This window comes from Desmodus rotundus, chromosome 2 (genome assembly GCF_022682495.2).
Source record: "Desmodus rotundus isolate HL8 chromosome 2, HLdesRot8A.1, whole genome shotgun sequence".
Classification (NCBI taxonomy): Eukaryota; Metazoa; Chordata; class Mammalia; order Chiroptera; family Phyllostomidae; genus Desmodus; species Desmodus rotundus.
Window position 1 is genome coordinate 109,395,625 of NC_071388.1, and position 18,550 is coordinate 109,414,174.

At 52.0% G+C, this 18,550-nt stretch overlaps 1 protein-coding gene across 17 annotated transcripts in view; it reads left to right on the forward strand.

The window, feature by feature from the left end:
• Positions 1-18,550, forward strand: part of BIN1 (bridging integrator 1) — a 56,092-nt gene that overhangs the window by 12,760 nt on the left and 24,782 nt on the right. For 15 of the 17 annotated variants that reach the window (XM_045203035.3, XM_045203034.3, XM_045203036.3 and 12 more), the window contains exon 2: positions 17,228-17,308. In XM_045203035.3, coding sequence (XP_045058970.1) covers positions 17,228-17,308 — 81 coding nt within the window. Of the gene's footprint in view, positions 1-11,690; positions 11,718-11,768; positions 11,790-17,227; positions 17,309-18,550 lie in introns of those variants that run through there. The other 2 variants (XM_045203050.2, XM_045203042.3) reach the window with 2 other exon arrangements.

The following is an 18,550-nucleotide window of genomic DNA, read 5'->3' on the forward strand; positions in this document are numbered from 1 at the left end:
CAGTTGTACCCATGCCCTGTGTGTGTGTCCTGTTGGGCCATTCTGCCCAAGTCCAGGCTGGTTTTGGCCCATCAACAGCCAAAAAGTCAAGGCCCAGCTTGAAATCCAGATGGTGGGGCCTGAGACCTTAGGGGAGAGGATTGCTCTGAGAGGACCTATGGGGGCCAGGGGCCAGGTGACAGCATGGATACCCCTCCACTTCGCACCATTTCAGACCTTCTACCCTGACCGCCTCTCCATGTAGGCAGCAGGAATCCCTTCCAGCTTTTAGATGATCTGGACATTTCCAGAGCTGCAGCGTGGGATGGCCAAGGGCCAACCTCCAGGACCGGGGGCTGGGCGTTCAGACTGAGACCTAGTCCCATTCTGCTCTTTTCTGTGTTTTTTGCATGCTTCCTTTGGCACGCTCCCTTGATTTTGTCTTTTTTTTTTTTTTTTTAACAAAAGGGATTGGTTACTGTGTGGCTACTCAAATTTCCCCGTGTTTCTCCTGGAAGACAGTAGGCATGAACCCCTCCCCAGCAGGCAGAAAGCATGTACTGGAATTAGCTGTGGTATCTAGAGGGGACTTCTGCCACCTCTCCCTGTCCTCACTGCCTCAGCTTTTCTGGAGCCTTTGGAGGGAGCCTGGAGGTATTAAAAGGAAGAATGTGGGCCAAGCCCCAGAGACCTCCTGAGATGGTGAGACAGGGGCTCTGGGGTGGACCCTGCCTGAGTCCTGGGAAGCCAGAGCTAGGTCTTTCTTGCTCACCTGGTCCTCATGTCCCTCCTCCAATTGTAGAGGTGGGACACTGAGATCTGGAAAGCTATGAACCACCTGCCCAGGGCTCTGGTATGGAGTCATAAGGCAGTGAGGTGGGGCCCTCTGTGTGCTGACCTGCATCTGCTGGGATTGGAGGATGGTGCCTTCTTCTTCAGTACCCTGCTGTGCACTCTGTTTCTCTTACCCCTCCATACCCCACTAGCATAAGAATAGTAGGGTACAGGGTTAGTAGGAGGAAGCCCGGAAAAGCCCGTCCTGCCTCCTGCCTCCTTCATTCCAACTGTTGAGGCTGGGGTAGCCATGTGATTCCCCTAGTTCGTTCTTGGTCTGCTCTTGCTCTTCTGCCCCCCAGCCTTGACCCTTAACCTGTAAGTTGATCAAACGCCTCCTCCTCTTCCAGACCCTTCCCACTCTCCTCCATCTTTGGCCCTAGTGGAATGCAGTGGAGCTAGCCCTGGGCTGGGAGCACGGCCACCCCAGAACCATCAAGTCCCCGCCCTTGATTCTCTATCAAGAAAGTGAGAAATCTTTTCTGCGGTGGCCTCATAGGTACTGGGAACTTGTGTGCAGTACAAGGCTGAGGCAGGAAAGCCATTAACATAGCTCCCAGGCAGAGGAGGGGTCGGGAGTGACTTCAGGGACTGGTATGAGGGCCAGCCCTCCTCACTTTTGTGTCATGTGTGGTGTGCACTTAGGTGGGTAGGACTGGATGGAAGCTGCTTAAAGGTGACTCTGGGCATTGATTGACTCATTTGAATTACAAAAATAACAATAACCAAAATAATAGCAATAATGTGTTTGAAAAAATATCACATATCTTATCTCCTTTCAGTACTATTTAATAGTTCCAATTGCACAGACCTGGAAATGGAGGATTCTGATTGGTAAAATGAATGAATAACCTGGTTGCACATTTAGGTTGAGCTTTTCAGACAGGAACAGACATATGCAAAGGGCTGAGGGCATCTGGAGGGACAAGTGAGTGTCTTTGTGTCTGGGGTAGGGTCAGGGAAGGCTGCTTGGAGGAGGTGACCTGAAGGGCCAGCATGGTTGGGCATCAGGAGGGAAGCAGGTAACCTAATGAAGGCTATGGGGGTTTTGTGGTCCTCCACTGGTCAGACCTTTGCTGGGCCCCTAGGAAAGGCAGCTGGGTACAGGCAGGGCCTTGGTCCTCTCTTCCCTTGTCCCTGTTCTTTTCTGTGGGCTGTGCCCATGCCTGCTGCTCCTCTGAACAGGCTGTTCTCCCACTGAGCCCAGGAGGCAGGTGCTGAGGGGAAGTGGGTGGCCTGGGGACAGATTCTGCCCATGTTGATGGCTGGTATCCAGGAGCCCAGGCTGAGAATAGCACCCACACTTGCGTGGAGCAGACAGGTGGGCGGGTGGTGACTCTTGGGGTGGCTGTGTTGATATCTCTGAACAGGTGGCATGGAACACTGAACGTCCCACCCAGCACAACACAAGGGCCAGTGGGTGGCCCTGGCTGTGGCCCTCTATGAACCTCTCCATAGAGTGGGCTGTATCCAGGCTTGGCTCTGGGATGTTGAATATCAAGGGCCATCAGGCTGCCCATGTGGCTGCTGGTGGTTGGAAGAGGCCAGTACTTTCTGCTGCTCCTTGGTTTCCATGGGGCCCTTATCATTTTACCCTTCTACCAAAGGCACCAAGGTGTGTGTGGGCTTGCAGAGCCGAGGGGTTAGGAGGCTGCTGTGGGGATGTTGGGCCAGGAGAGGGAAGTGGAGTGGGCTGGTGTTTGCTCTCTGTGAGGAATGTTCTGTGAGAGCCCAAATGAGTCATGGGGAGCAGGTGTCCTTGGCTGCAGGATCCAGGCACCAGGAAAGGCTTGTGTGGGCTGGTGGTAGGGAGCGGGCAGGGTGGGGACTGGTTGAGAGAGGCTGCCAGAGCTTTCTGGCTTGGGTGGGAGGTATCTTGGGTCAAGATACAGTAATGGAGCAGGAAGGAAACCAGGCCTCTTACCTCTACAGCCACACATTATCCATCCTTAAATTATCCTTAGACAGAGAGGGCTTGGCTGTTTCACTGATGAGGCTCAGGGCTCAGAAAGGTGGAGTTCCCTGCCAGGGTCGTACAGTTGGGCCTGCTCCCTGTACCTCCTGCCCAGGGCCTCTCCCTCACATAGGGGTCCATAGCAAGAGGTGCTCATCCCTGCCCCTGACTCTCCTTCCCCTTTTCTTAGCAGCTGTCCAGACAGAGGGGTGTTCAGACACTCTGAGCTGGCCACCTCCCGGAGCTAGTTGCTGGAGTAGGTGTGACTGAGGCAGGTGGGCGGGGAATGGGGAATGGCAGGAGTCTGATGTAGGTCTGTGCTGCCACCCCAGGATCCCTAGGCTGGTGTGTCCTTGCATCCCTCCCTGATATCTTTGTATACCTCAAGCTCACCGTGATCCCTAGGTGTCTCCATCTTGGATGATGGCACGTACTTCCTTGACATGGCTCAGACCCTGGAGTCCCCTTCACTTCTCTTTGCCACCTCTTATTTTTTCTATTTCTCACCATGTCCTGTCCTTGCCCAAGCCACCATTGCCTCTCACCTGGGTCACTGCAGTCACCTCTAAACCAGCTCTGTGACATCTAGCTTTGCCATGTGTCCCCCCACACAGCAGCCTGCGAGCTTTTAAAACTGCAAGTCAGGTCAAAGCTCTTTAGTGTCTGTGTAAGAAATGCGCAAACCTTTAGGGAAGGTTTTTGAATTTATCTGAGCCAAAGTGGTGGCATATGCCAGGGATCAGGATCTCAAGGGCTCTGGAGAATAATGGGCTTATAATTTCTTCTGTGCATTTGAAATTATGGAGGGAATGAAAGGAGGATGACGTGAAGGTGGGAAAAGGCAAGGTAGGGATTGGATATAATGTGCTTTCTTTAGGGCTAATACCCCCTTCAAGAGGTCTCACTTCTGGTATAGCAAAGGCGTGTTAACCTAGATGCACAGAAACAAGGGGCAGGGTTTGCTTAAGGCAAAGAGAAACCTTTCACTAAAGAAGTTATGTACCTGGAGTATGAGTACGTACTATGACCCGCCCAGTTAGGAATTTATGAGCAGATCACCCTGTGAGGTTACTTCCTCCCTTTTTTTGGCCACAACCCTTTCTTCAGACACATTGGCTTTGCTTTTCCCACCTCAGGGTCTTTGCACCTGCTGTGCCCTTTTTCTGGCATTCTTCCATCCTCAGGTCTCATGTATCTCTTCCCAGAGCTCCTCTCAGGAGCAGTACCTCCCTTGCCTCACCCACTCTGTGCCATGTTGGATTTTTGTTAGAACGTCACATGCTTGTCCTTTGGAGCACTGGCCCCTCCTGGGCAGGGACCTCGCTTTGCTCCCTGCAGAACAGAGCTATGCAGGCTGGGGGAGGGCATCCACGATGAGTCCAGTCCTCATAGCCCAGGGGCAAGGTCCAATGTCCATGGTGGGGGCTCCTCACTGGAGGGGCCATTGGGTCAGTGCTGTGAAGGGTGAAGTCAAGTGGGGGCCACTGAGGAAGGAGAAGCAGTTTGTGAACAGTCCTTTCTTCCACTGGAGTGTGGGCTGGGTGGGGTGGAAGGCTAGTAGGGAGGTCTACATAGTTGGGTGGCACTTGGTTATAAAAGGTAGGGGTCCACCTTGGTCTGGCTGGTTTTGGCCCTTCCAGAAGCCCTCCTACCCCCTGTGGACTCCTTGTTCTGCGAGGCTAGAAATGGGCTTAGCTTAGTGGGGAGGGGTTCCCTGAGGGGAAGAGAGCCTGTCACCACCAGCCAGGGCCCTCCAGTACTCCCTTGGGGCCCCAGTGTTACTTTAGCCTGTCCTCCTCTTGGCAGACCCCACACCCCTGTATGCACAGTGGCACCTTGGGGTTGGGAGCTGATGTCTGTGTTCACATCCTAGGTCCTCACTCACTTAGCCCTGAGATCAGGGACTTTGAACCTCAGTTTCTTCTGTGGAACACCTCCATCTTCTCACAGGGTTTGGAGGACCCTTGTAGGTCTTTTGGATGCCTTTGGATGAGTGGCTGCTGCTGTTCTGTGGCCTCCATCTCATCCCCCAACAACCCAGCCTGGCCCCTCCAAGGGCCCTGAACCCATTCCCCATCTTGGCTTTGGTCCCATCTGCCTCTCCTCTGCTCTGTTCTAGTCTGGTCTAGTTACCTAGCCCACCCTAGTTCTTCTAGGGTCTGGGTGGCCCTACCCTGGCCCTGGACCCAGCTTATCTGCTGAATGGGATGGAATTTCAGGTACACTGGCTGGGGGTAGAGAGCGGAGAGGAGGGAGGGAGTCTTCCAGCCTGGAGTCAACTGGAAAATCCCCACCTGAGGTGGAACCGTCCCTTCTACCTGGAAAGATGGATGTGAAGGGGGAGGAGGAGACCCCCATCCCTCCAACTTTCTCAGGGGTGGAGTTAAGCTGCCAACCCTGGGAGTGGTCACAGTGGAAAGGGCCTGGGCTGGGAGGGCATCTCTGCACTTTGGCTTTTGACCAATCAGTCACATTTCAAGGCATTATTGTGTGTTATGCTTTTTGTGTATCCAGTTAAGGATGTAAAAGAGGAAACCAAACATCATTTTTTACTCCTGACAATATTTCATAATGGGAAGAGAAAGTAACTAAAAGAGGAAGGAGATAATTTTAGAGGTGTAGTCTCCCAAGAAAGACCGGTTGGCTTGCTCAGTCAGTCAGCTGTTCTGACCAGGGGCCCACAGAAAAGGATGGTGAGCCTTTTTGGACTGGTGACAGGCACAGCGATTTTCAGAACACAAGGACTTAAAAAACAAGTCGCCAAGTGTGGCTGAGGCCTTGGAGCTTGGGGTGGGGATGGGCAGCCCAGCTGCAGTTTGCCAGTAGGAACCTGAAAATGTGTTCCTAGTTTTACATGTTGTTGCTGAGCTCTTTGCTCAGATTTTGTATTCTGCTATACAATCTGTACATCTGTATTAGTTATGTCACAGAAATGTTTTTTCTACCAGTTTAATTTTTGGAATGAAGAAGGATGGAGTGGGAATCCTTTGCAGTAAACCCTAGACATACTGGCCTGTTACTCCCAGGTGTCTGTGAATCCTGTTTGAGAATCACAAGTTGAATAATCGGGTTTGGGGTCCTGGTTCTGCCACTCATTAGCTGAGTGACTTCTTTGAGCCTCAGTTTCTTCCTCTGTAAAATGGGGCCAACAGTCACTACTCCAGGTTGCCCTGGGGACATGAGATCACCATGTCAGGGGTGGTGGGCCTCCCTCAGGGTGGGTCTTTGGACCAGGCTCTCGGGGTCATGCTTTGTTATGTGATTTCATTGAGGCTTATTGGAGGTCAGAAGTGGGGACAGATGTAGTGCCTGCCACTGGTGTCCATGGAGAGCCTGCTGGGCTGGCTGGGTAGGTGTGTGACTGAGAGATGGAATCTGATGCTTAGGGATCCCTTCTGGAGTGTGAGCCGAGTTAGCCATATTTGCCCTGGGAGGAAGGCAGGAAGGCAGACAGCTCATTCCCAGAACCAGCCTGGAGGAACAGAGGTCCTGAGTGAGGATCGGGGGCAGAGAGACTAGGGGAGGGGACTTAGGCCCCTAGGCCAGGCCTGACTCTCTGGGGCAGCCCTGTGTGTACGCATGAGTATGCCCCGGAACTGGACCCTTCCACGTTGGGCCACCGCTTGTTTCCCTTTCTCTGATTTTTTTTCTCCAACTCTCCTTCATCATTCAGGTTCTTCTGGCAGTTTCTCTTGGCCTTTGCTCTGGCTCCATGGCCTTCTCAGGCTGAGGCAAGAGCCCTGTGTGTGAGTGTGTGCACAGACAGGTGGCAGGTATCCCCATGTGATGTGTGAGTGTGGCGAACCTGTTTGTGTGCAGAGGGGCGCTGCATGGGGGCCTTAAGTGCTGGGGAGCATTTTTGCCTTTTACGGATGGGATGCAGTTCCTGGTTCTTGCCCAAAGCCAATGTTTCGAAATTTGTCTTTCTTACGTCATAAAGCCTTTGGATAGTTGTAGGGCAAAGCGTCTTGGTGCTACATGAGGCTAAGGGGTTTTGTTGGCCAAAGCCTCTCAGCCATGTGTCCTGAACTTTCTTTCTGGGACCCTGGCTCTGCTCTTAAGCAGGAGCCTGAGCTACTTATCCCTCAAGCTGGTCTGGAGCTGGGCCCCGGGGTCCATAGGCTTAACAACCCTCTCAGGGAGGCCAGGCCTCTCTTTCTAGCCCCTCTCTCCACAGTCCCTCTCAAGCCAAGGGCACTGAAGCTGCTCTGGAGCTTCTGACCAAGCCAAACTTGTCACTAGGAGATCACAGGCCTTGGTGAGCAGTGCTGCTTTGAAGGCAGAATTGCCTGATTCCTCTATATGCATGAGTTCACTGGGCTCGCTGGAGGGAGAGGCAGAATTTCCTGGGCTGAATGAGAAGTCAAAGCTACCCCCTCATACAGTTACCCACCAGTCTGGGTCAAGAGCCACACCCCAGGAGAGATATCTTGTAAAAGAACCCAGGAGTCAGAGTACCCAGGTCTGGTTCTGGCCAGCTCCCAGGTCCTCCTGTGTCTCATCCTCTCACTCACTAAGTGGGAGTACCACAAGCCCAACTAGAAGAAGAGGCCAAGGAAGGCAGGCCCTGTGGAGGGCCAGGCTACAGCACTGTGCTGTAGGGACCCCTGGACCCCAGCTGCCTATTGCAGGAGCCTGTTGTCTCTTTGCAACCCACCATACCACAGTCACCAGAGAAGCCTTGACTGTGTGGCCTTGACTGGAATGCAGGAATGGCCCCAGAGGACAGCTGCTGGGGCTGTCAGTCTAGCTGGTTTGCCAGAGTAGACGAGATTTGAGCCATACTTGTTCACAGCCATCACAAAGCCACAGAGTCCTGACTGTGCTCCTTCTTAGCCATGGGTCCAAATTACTTAATGTTTCAGCATTCCTTTTCTTATCTTTAAAGTGGGGGTAAGCATAGAGAACCAAGATGGCGGCGTAGGTAGACACACTGCTCCTTCTTGCACAACCAGAACTGACAGAAAATCGAATGGCAAGGAAGTCCGACACCAAGTAGATAAAAAAGAAACATACATCCAGACCGGTAGGAGGGGCGGAGACGGGCATGGGGGGTGGGGGGGTGGGGGGGGAAGAGGACTCGCGTGGCCGTGGTGGGACCGAGACTGGTGGAGTGTGGGACGAACGGGACAGGCAGTCTGACCACTAGCAGACCCTGCAGCCCTGCATTCGCGCACAGATAAACCGGGAAGATCAGAGGGGAGCGAAGCAGACTGCGTAACCCAGGGCTCCAGCTCCGGGGAAATAAAGCCTCAAACCTTTGATTGAAAACTCCCTTGGGGGTTGGGGCGGCAGCAGGAGAGACTCCCAGCCTAACAGGAGAGGTTGTTGGAGAGACCCACAGGGGCCTAGAGTGTGCACAAGCCCACCCACTCAGGAACCAGCACCAGAGGGGCCCAATTTGATTGTGGGTAGCCCAGGGAGTGGCTGAAATCCCCTGGAGAGTGGAGCGGGCGCCATTCCTCCCTCTCGGCCCCTCCCCCACATACAGCATCACAGCGCAGGGACCAGCGTTACCCCGCCCCAGGGAACACCTAAGGCTCCGCCCCTTTAATTAACAGAGGTGCCAAGACAAAAAAAAAAAATGGCCCAAATGACAGAACACTTCAAAGCTCCAGAAAAAATACAACTAAGCGAGGAAGAGATAGCCAACCTATCGGATGCACAGTTCAAAACACTGGTTATTTAGATGCTCACAGAATTGGTTGAATTTGTTCGAAAACTAGATGAAAAAATGAAGGCTATGCCAAGAGAAACAAAGGAAAATGTGCAGGGAACCAATAGTGATGAGAAGGAAACTGGGACTCAAATCAATGGTGTGGACCAGAAGGAAGAAAGAAACATCCAACCAGAAAAGAATGAAGAAACAAGAATTGGGAAAAACGAGGAGAGGCTTAGGAACCTCCAGGACATCTTGAAACGTTCCAACATCTGAATTATAGGGGTGCCAGAAGGAGAAGAGGAAGAACAAAAAATTGAAAACTTATTTGAACAAATACTGAAGGAGAACTTCCCCAGTCTGGCAAAGGAAATAGACTTCCAGGAAGTCCAGGAGGCTCAGAGAGTCCCAGAGAAGCTGGATCCAAGGAGGAACACACCAAGGCACATCATAATTACATTAGCCAAGATTAAAGAGAAGGAGAGAATCTTAGAAGCTGCAAGAGAAAAGGACACAGTTACCTACAAAGGGGTTCCCATAAGACTGTCAGTTGATTTCTCAAAAGAGACCTTACAGGCAAGAAGGGACTGGCAAGAAGTATTCCAAGTCATGAAAGGCAAGGGCCCACATCCAAGATTACTGTATCCAGCAAAGCTATCATTTAGAATGAAAGGGCAGATCAAGTGCTTCTCAGATAAGGTCAAGTTCAAGGTGTTCATCATCACCAAGCCATTATTATATGAAATGTTAAAGGGAGTTACCTAAGAAAAAGAAGATAAAAAATAGGAACAGTAAAAATGAGCAAACTCACAGTTATAAACAACCACACCTAAAACCAAAACAAAAGCAAACTAAGCAAACAACTAGAGCAGGAACAGAACCACAGAAATGGAGATCACATGGAGGGTTATCAATAGGGGATTGGGAGGGGGAGAGAGGGGGGAAAGGTACAGAGAATAAGTAGCATAAATGATAGGTGGAAAATAGACAGGGGGAGGGTAAGAATAGTGTAGGAAATGTAGAAGCCAAAGAACTTATAAGTATGACCCATGGACATGAACTATAGGGGGGGAATGTGGGAGGGAGGTGGTGGGCAGGATGGAGTTGAGTGAAGGGGCAGAAATGGGACAACTGTAATAGCATAAGCAATAAATATATGAAAACAACATAAAAAAAATAAAGTGGAGGTAAGCATAGATAGACCGGGACATGGCCTAAAGATTCAGTGAGATGCCTAGGAGTAATGACACCTGTACCAATAAGCACACCTCTTCCTGAAGGGAAGGGATCAGGACTCCTTGGAGAAAAGACTTATTCTGGGCTGGGGCAGGGAAAGTACCAGCTGAGCCTATAATAACATCTCAAAGTGTCAGAAAGCAAGGAAGTTCTTCAAGACAAATGGAGATATGGCCACAGGCTCCCACTGGCCAAAGTTAGGAGAGTTTAAGCATCAAAAAGAATAATGATGGTAACAGATTCAAACACAATGGTGATGTCCCCAACCTCTCCACATGAGGCACAGGCAGAGGCAGTTGTTCTGTATGGAATGCCAGGTCATGTGGGACATGGTAGCCGCCTTGGGTGACCTGGTTTGGTCAAAGCTGACAGGTGCAGTGCTGCTCAGACTTCAGTGTGCATATGAGCACCAGGGGACTTATTACAATGCAGAGCCTAACTCAGCAGGTCTGGAGCAGGGAAGATGACACTGAAATTCTGTATTTGTATCAGCAGGGCTCCCAGATTGTTGTGATGCTACTGATCCTGCTTGAGTAGCAAAGTATTAATGGATGGTAAATGCGCTGTGTGAAAATTTGTTGGCCTCAGATATTCACACGGTGGCAGTGTGTCACCCCTCAGATAATTGATTACCAAGAAGAAAGTTACCTTTACAGCAGAGACCTGGCAAACACTGCCCCACCAAGGGGTCAAGTTCAGCATACTGAGCAGGGCATATCCCCATGTAATGTGGCCAGAAGGATACAGCATCATCTCTGTAGTCCTCTTGCCAAATCAGTGTTTAACTTGAACTTAATCACAAAGAAATAATCAGATGAATCTAGAGTGTGGAGCATTTTTGTGACTGGTTCCTACTTGTAAAAATGTATCATGAAAGAGAAAAAAATGTATACAATAACAAATAATCAGTAGGTGTAGTGGGTAATGTGCTATATTAAAGGAGAGAAGAAACATGACATTCAAGAGAGACGTGTGGGCCATGTTGGATCCCAGATCTAAAAACAACAGAGACATAGGAATCTTTTGGGAAAGACCTAGGGATATTTGAATATGGGCTGCTTATCAGATAATAATACTAAATACTTAACATATTGGGTGTGCTAATGGTTCTATGGGTATTTAGGAGAACATTCTCATTTTTAGGAAATATGCTAAAGTATTTAAGGGTGAAGTATTTGGGAGTAAAGGATCATGATGTCTGAAGCTTACTTTGCAGAAGCTCGGCAAATATGTAAGCCAACCACCCATATTGTTTTACCGACAAAAAGAGAGAAAACAAGTGTGGCCCAGGGGTAATAGTTAGTGCATGTGGGGAAGGGTATCTGGCAGTTTGTTGTACTCTTCTTTCAACTTCCTTTGAGGTTTATAGTTCAAACTAAGAGGTTGGGAGGGGCATGTGGAATGTGGCAGTGAGTGGTGGGCTGGAGCTGACCTCTTCTCCTTCCTCCTTGCTGTCTTTGCAAGCACTCCTGAGACCCTGCCCAAATGACTCCTGGTTCCTGGGAGGAGTGTGGGAACAGGGGAATCCACTCTAGTGTCAGATCCCCCTCAGGGGGCTGAGGAGCCTGAGGCTGGCTCTGCACTGTCAACAGCCTTTGCAGCGTGGCTGCACACTCATAGCATGAAGACCCCAGGTATGGGCAGAGAGCCAGAAGCCCAGGGGTCCATGGGCAGAATATCCTGTCTTGTAATGTCTGCCTGGGGGAGGGCAGCTCTGGCCGCTGGGTGGCCTTTGACCCACTTCTAGTGGCCCTGCCTCACTTTTTCCTCTTGGGGTATAATGCCCAGAACAGGGCCCAGCTGTGTGTGTTGAGAGGTCTGTGGGAAAACCTGGCCTTCCACTTGCCTGACCATCTGTATATTGGCCCCTGCTTGTCTGAGAGCCTCTGTGTGAGGGTTTGAGAATGTACATCCTGTCGCTGTGGTCCCCTGACCACAGCTTTGCTGGGAGGAAGCAGTGAGGTGGTACCGCCCACCACCCCGGGTACAACTGGCTCAAAGACTGAGGCTGATTGAGGCGGCAGATGAGCAGGGCTGGAGGAGATGATGAGGAAGGTGAAGGCCTTCTGGGATTCCAGCAGCTGGGTGGTGGGTCCCTTAGAGGGAGCTGGATGAAGCCCCCCTCGGGTGTGTGAGTATGAGTGTGTGTGCAGGTGTGGGTTGGGGTTCTGGGGACACTCTGAGTGAAGAATGATGGGTAGCCATGTAGGATGCCTTCTGCAGCAGCTGTTACGGGCTGCTGGAGGGGCCCTCAGCTTTGCTACATGGCATAGCACCTGGACACAGGGCTGACTGGGAAGGTGGGTCATCTCTCCCTCTGGCTTCCCTCCTCCCCAGCCTTCGGTTCTAGAAAGTACTTATTCCTGCCTAGTGGTGACACATGCCATTCAGATGTGGGCATGTGTCACCACCAGTATGGGGGTCTGGGCACTCTGGGAGTCAAAGTCCCCAGGAGGGGATGGCCTGGGGCTCAGGGCTCAGCAGTCCCAGCAGGGCCACCCAGCGTCAGTGCAGCAGGTGAGCCTGCAGGTACAGTCTACACCTGGAGGGCCAGCTGGAGTGGCATGGGCAGGGTATGGTCTCCCGGGTGCCTGTCCTCCGGTTTTGGAGCTTGGGAGCAGCAGTGTTATTTAGCTCTCAGTCTTCACTATGAAGACCTTAGGCTCAATGTCCTGATTTATCTCTGCTTACCTGGCATCTGTTCATGGAGGTGAAGACATTTACCTGTGAGGAGGGAGTACTTGATGTCTGTAAAAGCTCCAGGTTCAGGGGCCAGTAAGTGATAAACTCTTCTTAGTTCAGGTAAGACTGGCCCCAGGGGGCCTTCTGCCCCTGTGGGTTTGGTGGCCATGCAGCACATCTATGCAGAGGCACTTGTTCATCATGGGCTTGCCCATCCCATGGGCTGTTTGCTGCTTGGGAGGACAGGAGAGGGCTTGGCAGGCCTCTGTCCATGTTCTGGGCTATGAGAAAGGCCACAGCCGTGAGGCTGGGGCAAGAGCACCTCTCCCTCCATAGCACTCTGGCCACAGGGAGCGCCTGCTGAGCCCGGGCTCCAGGGGGCATTCATTTGTGTCTGGTGAGTCTCCCTCATTCCCCTAGGGTGGGGCTGCTGGCCCTGTCCACAGCCAGGTTCAGAGAGGCTGAACTGTGGATGTTGTCAGAGGGGGCTCCTGTTTCTGCCCTGCCCGGAGTGGGATTGTCACTTCTGAGGCATTTCAGCTCCACCCCTATCTGGCTGAGCTGAGGATGTGGTGAGACGAAGGAGTGACACTGATAAGGCTTCCTACACAGCTGGCAATTATGCTGCTGAATTTGTCCCTCCTTCCTTCTTCTAGGCTAACACCAAGTGTGGTGGGGTCTGTGTGCCTGCCCTCTGTCCCACCATCAGAAGACTCCCTTTGCTTATCACAAAGGGAGATCTGTGGCACAGGAGTGTCTGGGGCTCCCCTGATACATAAGCCTGGACAGAGTGGGAATTCTGACTGTCCGCCAGCAGGCCCTCTTCCTCACCCAGCTTCTGCTTATCCTTCAAAACACAGCTTGGTCATCTTGCATTCTCTGAGCCCCCATAGGCCAGGCCCCTCCTGAACACCCAGAACCCTCCTGCTGTTCTCAGTGGTCTGTCTGTGAGCTTGACACAGGGAGGCCCCACTAACCATGCATCGAATGGATGGAGCATCTGTGTTCCCAAGGCCCAAGGTCACAGCTTTCTTCTCAGCAGGTGGAAGGTCTCTGCAGTCTGAGCACCTAGCGACTGCTGGATGTGACAGCAGTCCTAGTTACGGAGGGTGGGAAGTAAGAAGCAGGTAGCAATTGAGGGTGTGGGATTTTATTGGACTGAATTGTGTCCTGGTCCCTGCCCTTGGGCAGGTGGTGCTCAAATTGTTTTCTCTTCCAGTAGCCACACTGGGAGCTCCTTGAGGGAAGGGACCCGGGCCATGTGCCCTTCTTCCCTCATCTATAAAATGGGGGTGGATTTAATTAAGGATTAAATGAGGCCAAGACCAACATACATTTACTGAGCGATTTCCTGAGCCTCAGCCATGTGGTTACAAGTATTGCTCCCACGTCAGAGGTGGGGCACTGAGGTGTGGAGAGCTTAAGCAGTTAGCCTGAGGTCACTCAGAGCCTCCCAAGCTGGTCACCCCTTCCACACTGCTTCTTCAGGGCTGGGACCCACAGGAGTCAGCTTGGATTACCCAAGACCAGACTTTGGATCAACATGGATGCTAATTCTAAGCCTAGTTCTGATGGCTACGTCTCACGACAAGCTGTTATGTATGACCATAAGAGGAGACAGTGTAAGAGGAGACTGAATTTGAGAGATGGGATGTTTTGTTCAGTGTCATGACTCTACCCTCAAAGCCCATGGCTCAGATGAGCCAGTGGCCACCAAGAACATACTGCATATCTTCCCTGTGCACAGCCTTTTGTAGGAGCTGGGGACAGGGAGCCGGACCTCAGACTGTTCTCATGGCTGGGGCAGGGCCAGTGGTGGACACTTAGGCACCATTACACAGCAACAAGGAGTAAAGTTCCCAGGCCTTAAGTGGTACAGAATGATGTGGGAGAGGGAGAGGGCAGGGGCAGCTTCACAGAGGAGGTGTTACCAGAGCAAGGTTTTGAAGGATGAGTAGGAGTTTGCTGTGTGTACATGCATGCCCATGCATATGTGAACAGTTTGTACATGTGACTTCTGTCTAGCATCTTGAGATGCCATCGGTCTGGACCTAGTGTGAGGGTTAGTTGTTGTCAGACCTGGCCCTTAATTGTGTGCAGGCTGCTCTGAAGGCCTTTGAGGGGCTTGCTGTTACTTGAGTATGTGCTGTGGGCCAAGGTACAGAGACATATTTTACAATTGTGAGCCTTAAGGTGGATGCTAACGTTTTATTTCCCAGATAAGGCACTTGAGGCTAAGAGAGACAGAAAGAGTCCCTTTTCTCAAGGGTCTTCTCACTGCCTGGCATAGTGTCACTGTAGCTGGCCTTTCTTAAGTCCTGAAGTTCTCCCTGGTGGCTTTGGCCATCTGGGTGTAGCACACAGCTGTGTCTGGGAATGGGAATGGTGTGTGTGTCTATGTGTGCGTTGGGAGGCCTGATGGCAGGTGTGGATCTTTGCTGATTGAGTGCATCTCCTCAAGGAGGAGAGGCAGAGGTGGACAGGGCGACCTCCCTGGTCCTCCAGGATTGAGGGCTAGCCAGGCCGTGATCCTGCTCCCTGGGAGCCTCTGGATTACTCCATGACCCCTCTGATTTCTGGACATTCTTTCCTACCCACAGGTCCATTTCTCTCTTTGGAATAGAGCTATCTAAGCTCAGACACTTCCGCAGCTCCACTGTGTTTCCTACAAGACCAAATGGAGGTGGCTGCCATGGGAAATGGGGGACAGTGGGTGTGGTGGGGGCTTGTTTTGCTCTCCTTCTCTTACCTCAGTGTCTTCTTGGTATCCAGCTGCATTTGTCCAATAGATTGTATGCTGACCATGTAGCACAGAGTTGTTCGTGGGCCACTCCCCAATGTATATACCCTTGCCTCTCCTGCCACTCACATTGTCTGTCACTATCCTCTGTGACCTCAGGTTGCCTTGAATAATTAGAAATTTCTTGGTAATGTACCTCATCTTTCTAATCTCCTTGCCTTTGCTGTAAGTTCACCCTCCATATGAGCTGCTGCTTCCCCCTGGAAGTCCTCCTTGATTGCCCAGGCTAGATATATCTCTACCCTGGACTCCTACAGGTCCATGGGTCTCCTTCTCTCTTGGGGCTGGATCCATATCTGGTTGATCTGTGCTGCCCCAGCAGAGATGCTTGGCACTGGGCACAGAGCAAGTGCTTGGTGACAGATGGCCAAATGTCCTACTGAGTGCTGATTGGCCTGCTGTGGCTCCTAGGACAGCCAGCCAGGAGCAGCAGTGAAGCCCAGGCCCTCCTGGGCCAGGCAAGGGGAAGGATCCATGGTCTGCTCAGGAACTGGGCATTCCTCAGTCCAGAACCCAAGTCTGGGTCTTGGGTGGGCAAAGCTGGTGCTCCAGGTAGTGTAACCCACTTTAGGGTCTTTGGGAGGAGAATATAGCTGAGGGGAAAATGGTGAGGACCTGCTGGCCTCAGACAGCTGCTGGGCTGGCTCTGCTGGTCCCATCCACTGATACTCATCCTTGTCCTGTCCCAGCTTTTCTTCCTCTGCCTGCCATCCTCACCACCACCTGTTTCCTTCTCATTCTTGTTGGGTTTTGGCCACTGCCTCTACTGAACATCTCAATGTTTTCTTCCGCTGCTTAATGGAGGTGCTGCCCTGCACTGTAGATGGCAGTCTCTGTCTCCATCTTGATCTCTGCTTCCCTCTCCCTGCAACACACCCCCCCTCTTCCTCAGCATCCCCTTTCTGAACCACCATCTCTCATCTCTCTCTGCTCTTCTCCCATGGTTTTCACCCCTCTCTTTGCCTCTTTATTTTGTGCCTCTCTTTCCCTCTCTCCCCCTCTCCTTCTCCTCCCCTCTCCTCCCTGCTTCTTTCTCTTCCTCCTCCTCCTGGGACTGTGGGAAACAGGACCCCCGAGTGGGGAATCTGGGAGAACCTGATGGGCCAGCACTTGAGTATGTGCTTTCTCCTCTCCTCCCCTCTCCTCCCTGCTTCTTTCTCTTCCTCCTCCTCCCTGGGACTGTGGGAAACAGGACCCCCGAGTGGGGAATCTGGGAGAACCTGATGGGCCAGCCCTTCTCTTCAGGGCTTCCTCTCAGGCTCCTCTCCTGGTCTAGGATCTGGATCTCTCTCTTTCTCTCTCTCACACACACACTCTCTCTCTCTCTCCCTCTCTGCCTTTACCTATTTGTGCCTTTTACCTCTGCCCTTCACCTCCTCACCCGCATTTGACTATGGCAGCTAGACTGTGGGGGCTGTGTGTGTGTGCCCAGGGAGGCCTGCTGCCCTGTGGAAAAGGGAGCAGGGTGGCTAGTGTGGGTCATATCTGAAAATTGAGTCAGATTGGGAGATGACTCCTAGTGACACAGAGCCTAGTCCCTGGCCACCCCCGGCTGCCCTTCTCACTCTGGGTGAGAAGGGTGAGAAGGGCACTGCTCTGCTTCTCCCTCTCTGGGATTCAGGAGCCTTGGGCCCAGGATATGGAGCCATGTGGGGAGGTGGGTCCACCCCTGGTATTCAGCTCACTTTTCAGCTGCCAGGGCTGGGGTGGAGCACCCCAGGATGCCATGTGAGATCATCAAGGAGGGGTGCCTGATTCCTCCTGCTATCTTTGAAGCCCCCTTCTCCTGGTTTCAGTCACTACAGCAAACCTGTCCTAAGTTCCTCCTCTTGGCTGATGGGAAAGCCCTAGAAAAAGGATGGGGAGGTCTCAAGACTTGTGGGTGCAGTCCTGCTCTTGGGGATCATAGCAGCTATGAGACCTTCCGATGGTCCCAGTGCCCTGGGCTGGTGATATTGGCTGGGGGCCTCTCAGACCCAGGCTGTGGTAGGGAAAGGCCTGCAGTATTGATGACTGGGCCCTCTTGGTCTGGCCAGTGTCATTCTCAAGGTAACACTTTTTTCTTCTCCCTCTGGCTCTGCAGGTCCTCCAGAAGCTGGGGAAGGCAGACGAGACAAAGGATGAGCAGTTTGAACAATGTGTCCAGAATTTCAACAAGCAACTGGTGAGTGTGGGTAGCCCTTGGCCTTAGGGAGCTTGTGAAAAAGGGACTGTGGCTGCCAGGTGGAAACTGTCAAAAGCTGAATTTGTGGAGTAGGGGAGGTTGGAGAAGGGGATCGATGTGGGCTGACAAGGTCACAGAAGACTTCCTGGAAGAGGGAGCATTGGCACTGGGCATGGACCATGGTGGGCAAGAGGAAGGACAGGGGTATACATGAGGTCCTTGGTGAGACACAGAAAGGGTGGTGGGGAGATAGTGGTGGCTGGGTGAAAGTAGACAATAAACTGTGGCCAGACTCTAGACAACTTTGAAGGTCACATCAAGTGGGAGCTATAGAAACGTGTAAGGCAAGGGTCATCTGCAGGGTTTACTGTGGGAGCAGAACAGACTGGATTTGATTTGGATCCCTGCTGAGCATCAACTGTGCCTGACTTTAAGCCAGGCCATTTGTAGATAGCTTGTGGATATGTCCCAACAACTGTATAAGGCAACCAGTATCACTGTTCCCTTTCTGTAGATGAAAGACTCAAGGCTCAGAGAAGTTAGATAATTTTCCCAGGGTTGTCCAAGTGTTGGGGTGGATTCAGACCCATACTTGTTTGCTTTCAAAGATTGCAAAGGACTTGAAGGGCTTCCTTACCAGGTTCCTTTGTAGGCTAGTGGCCAGTTACAAAAGGGCTTAGTCACATGGCAGCCTGGGGGCAGTGTTTAGATAGGAGGAAGGACTTTCTGCCTGAAAGGCTCTGGATGCTGTGCCTGGGTTGTCCCTGAAACCACTCCCCCATAGAGTCTTGAATAAAGCACAGCTGTGTCTGAGACAATAGAAGGGTAGAAGGGCAGTGAGAGGACCCTGTGACTCTCCCATCCCTGGGAAGGGCCAAGGCAGTAGGAAATGAAAGAGCTGGGGCCATGACTGGCTTCTGCAGCTGTGCACCAGTGAGTGACAGATGGAGATGGAGGCCAAAAGAGGCGATAGGGATGGGAGTGGGCATGGGAAGTGAGGGTAGGGTCTAAGCTGTGCTAGGAAAGGGGCCAGCTGGGCACCCACCACCATCTCTACAGCTGGAATGGAACCCAGGGAAAGGGTCCTATTTTGGAGAACTCTGACAGCTCACTGGCCAGGGGCCGGTGAACATGCTGGCAGAGGGCCCAAGGCCAAATCTACCTTCAGGAGCTTGATTGAGAGATTTCCAGGGCAGGGGTAGGTGCCCCCATGGCTGCTTGTCCCACAGACCAGCCATAGGG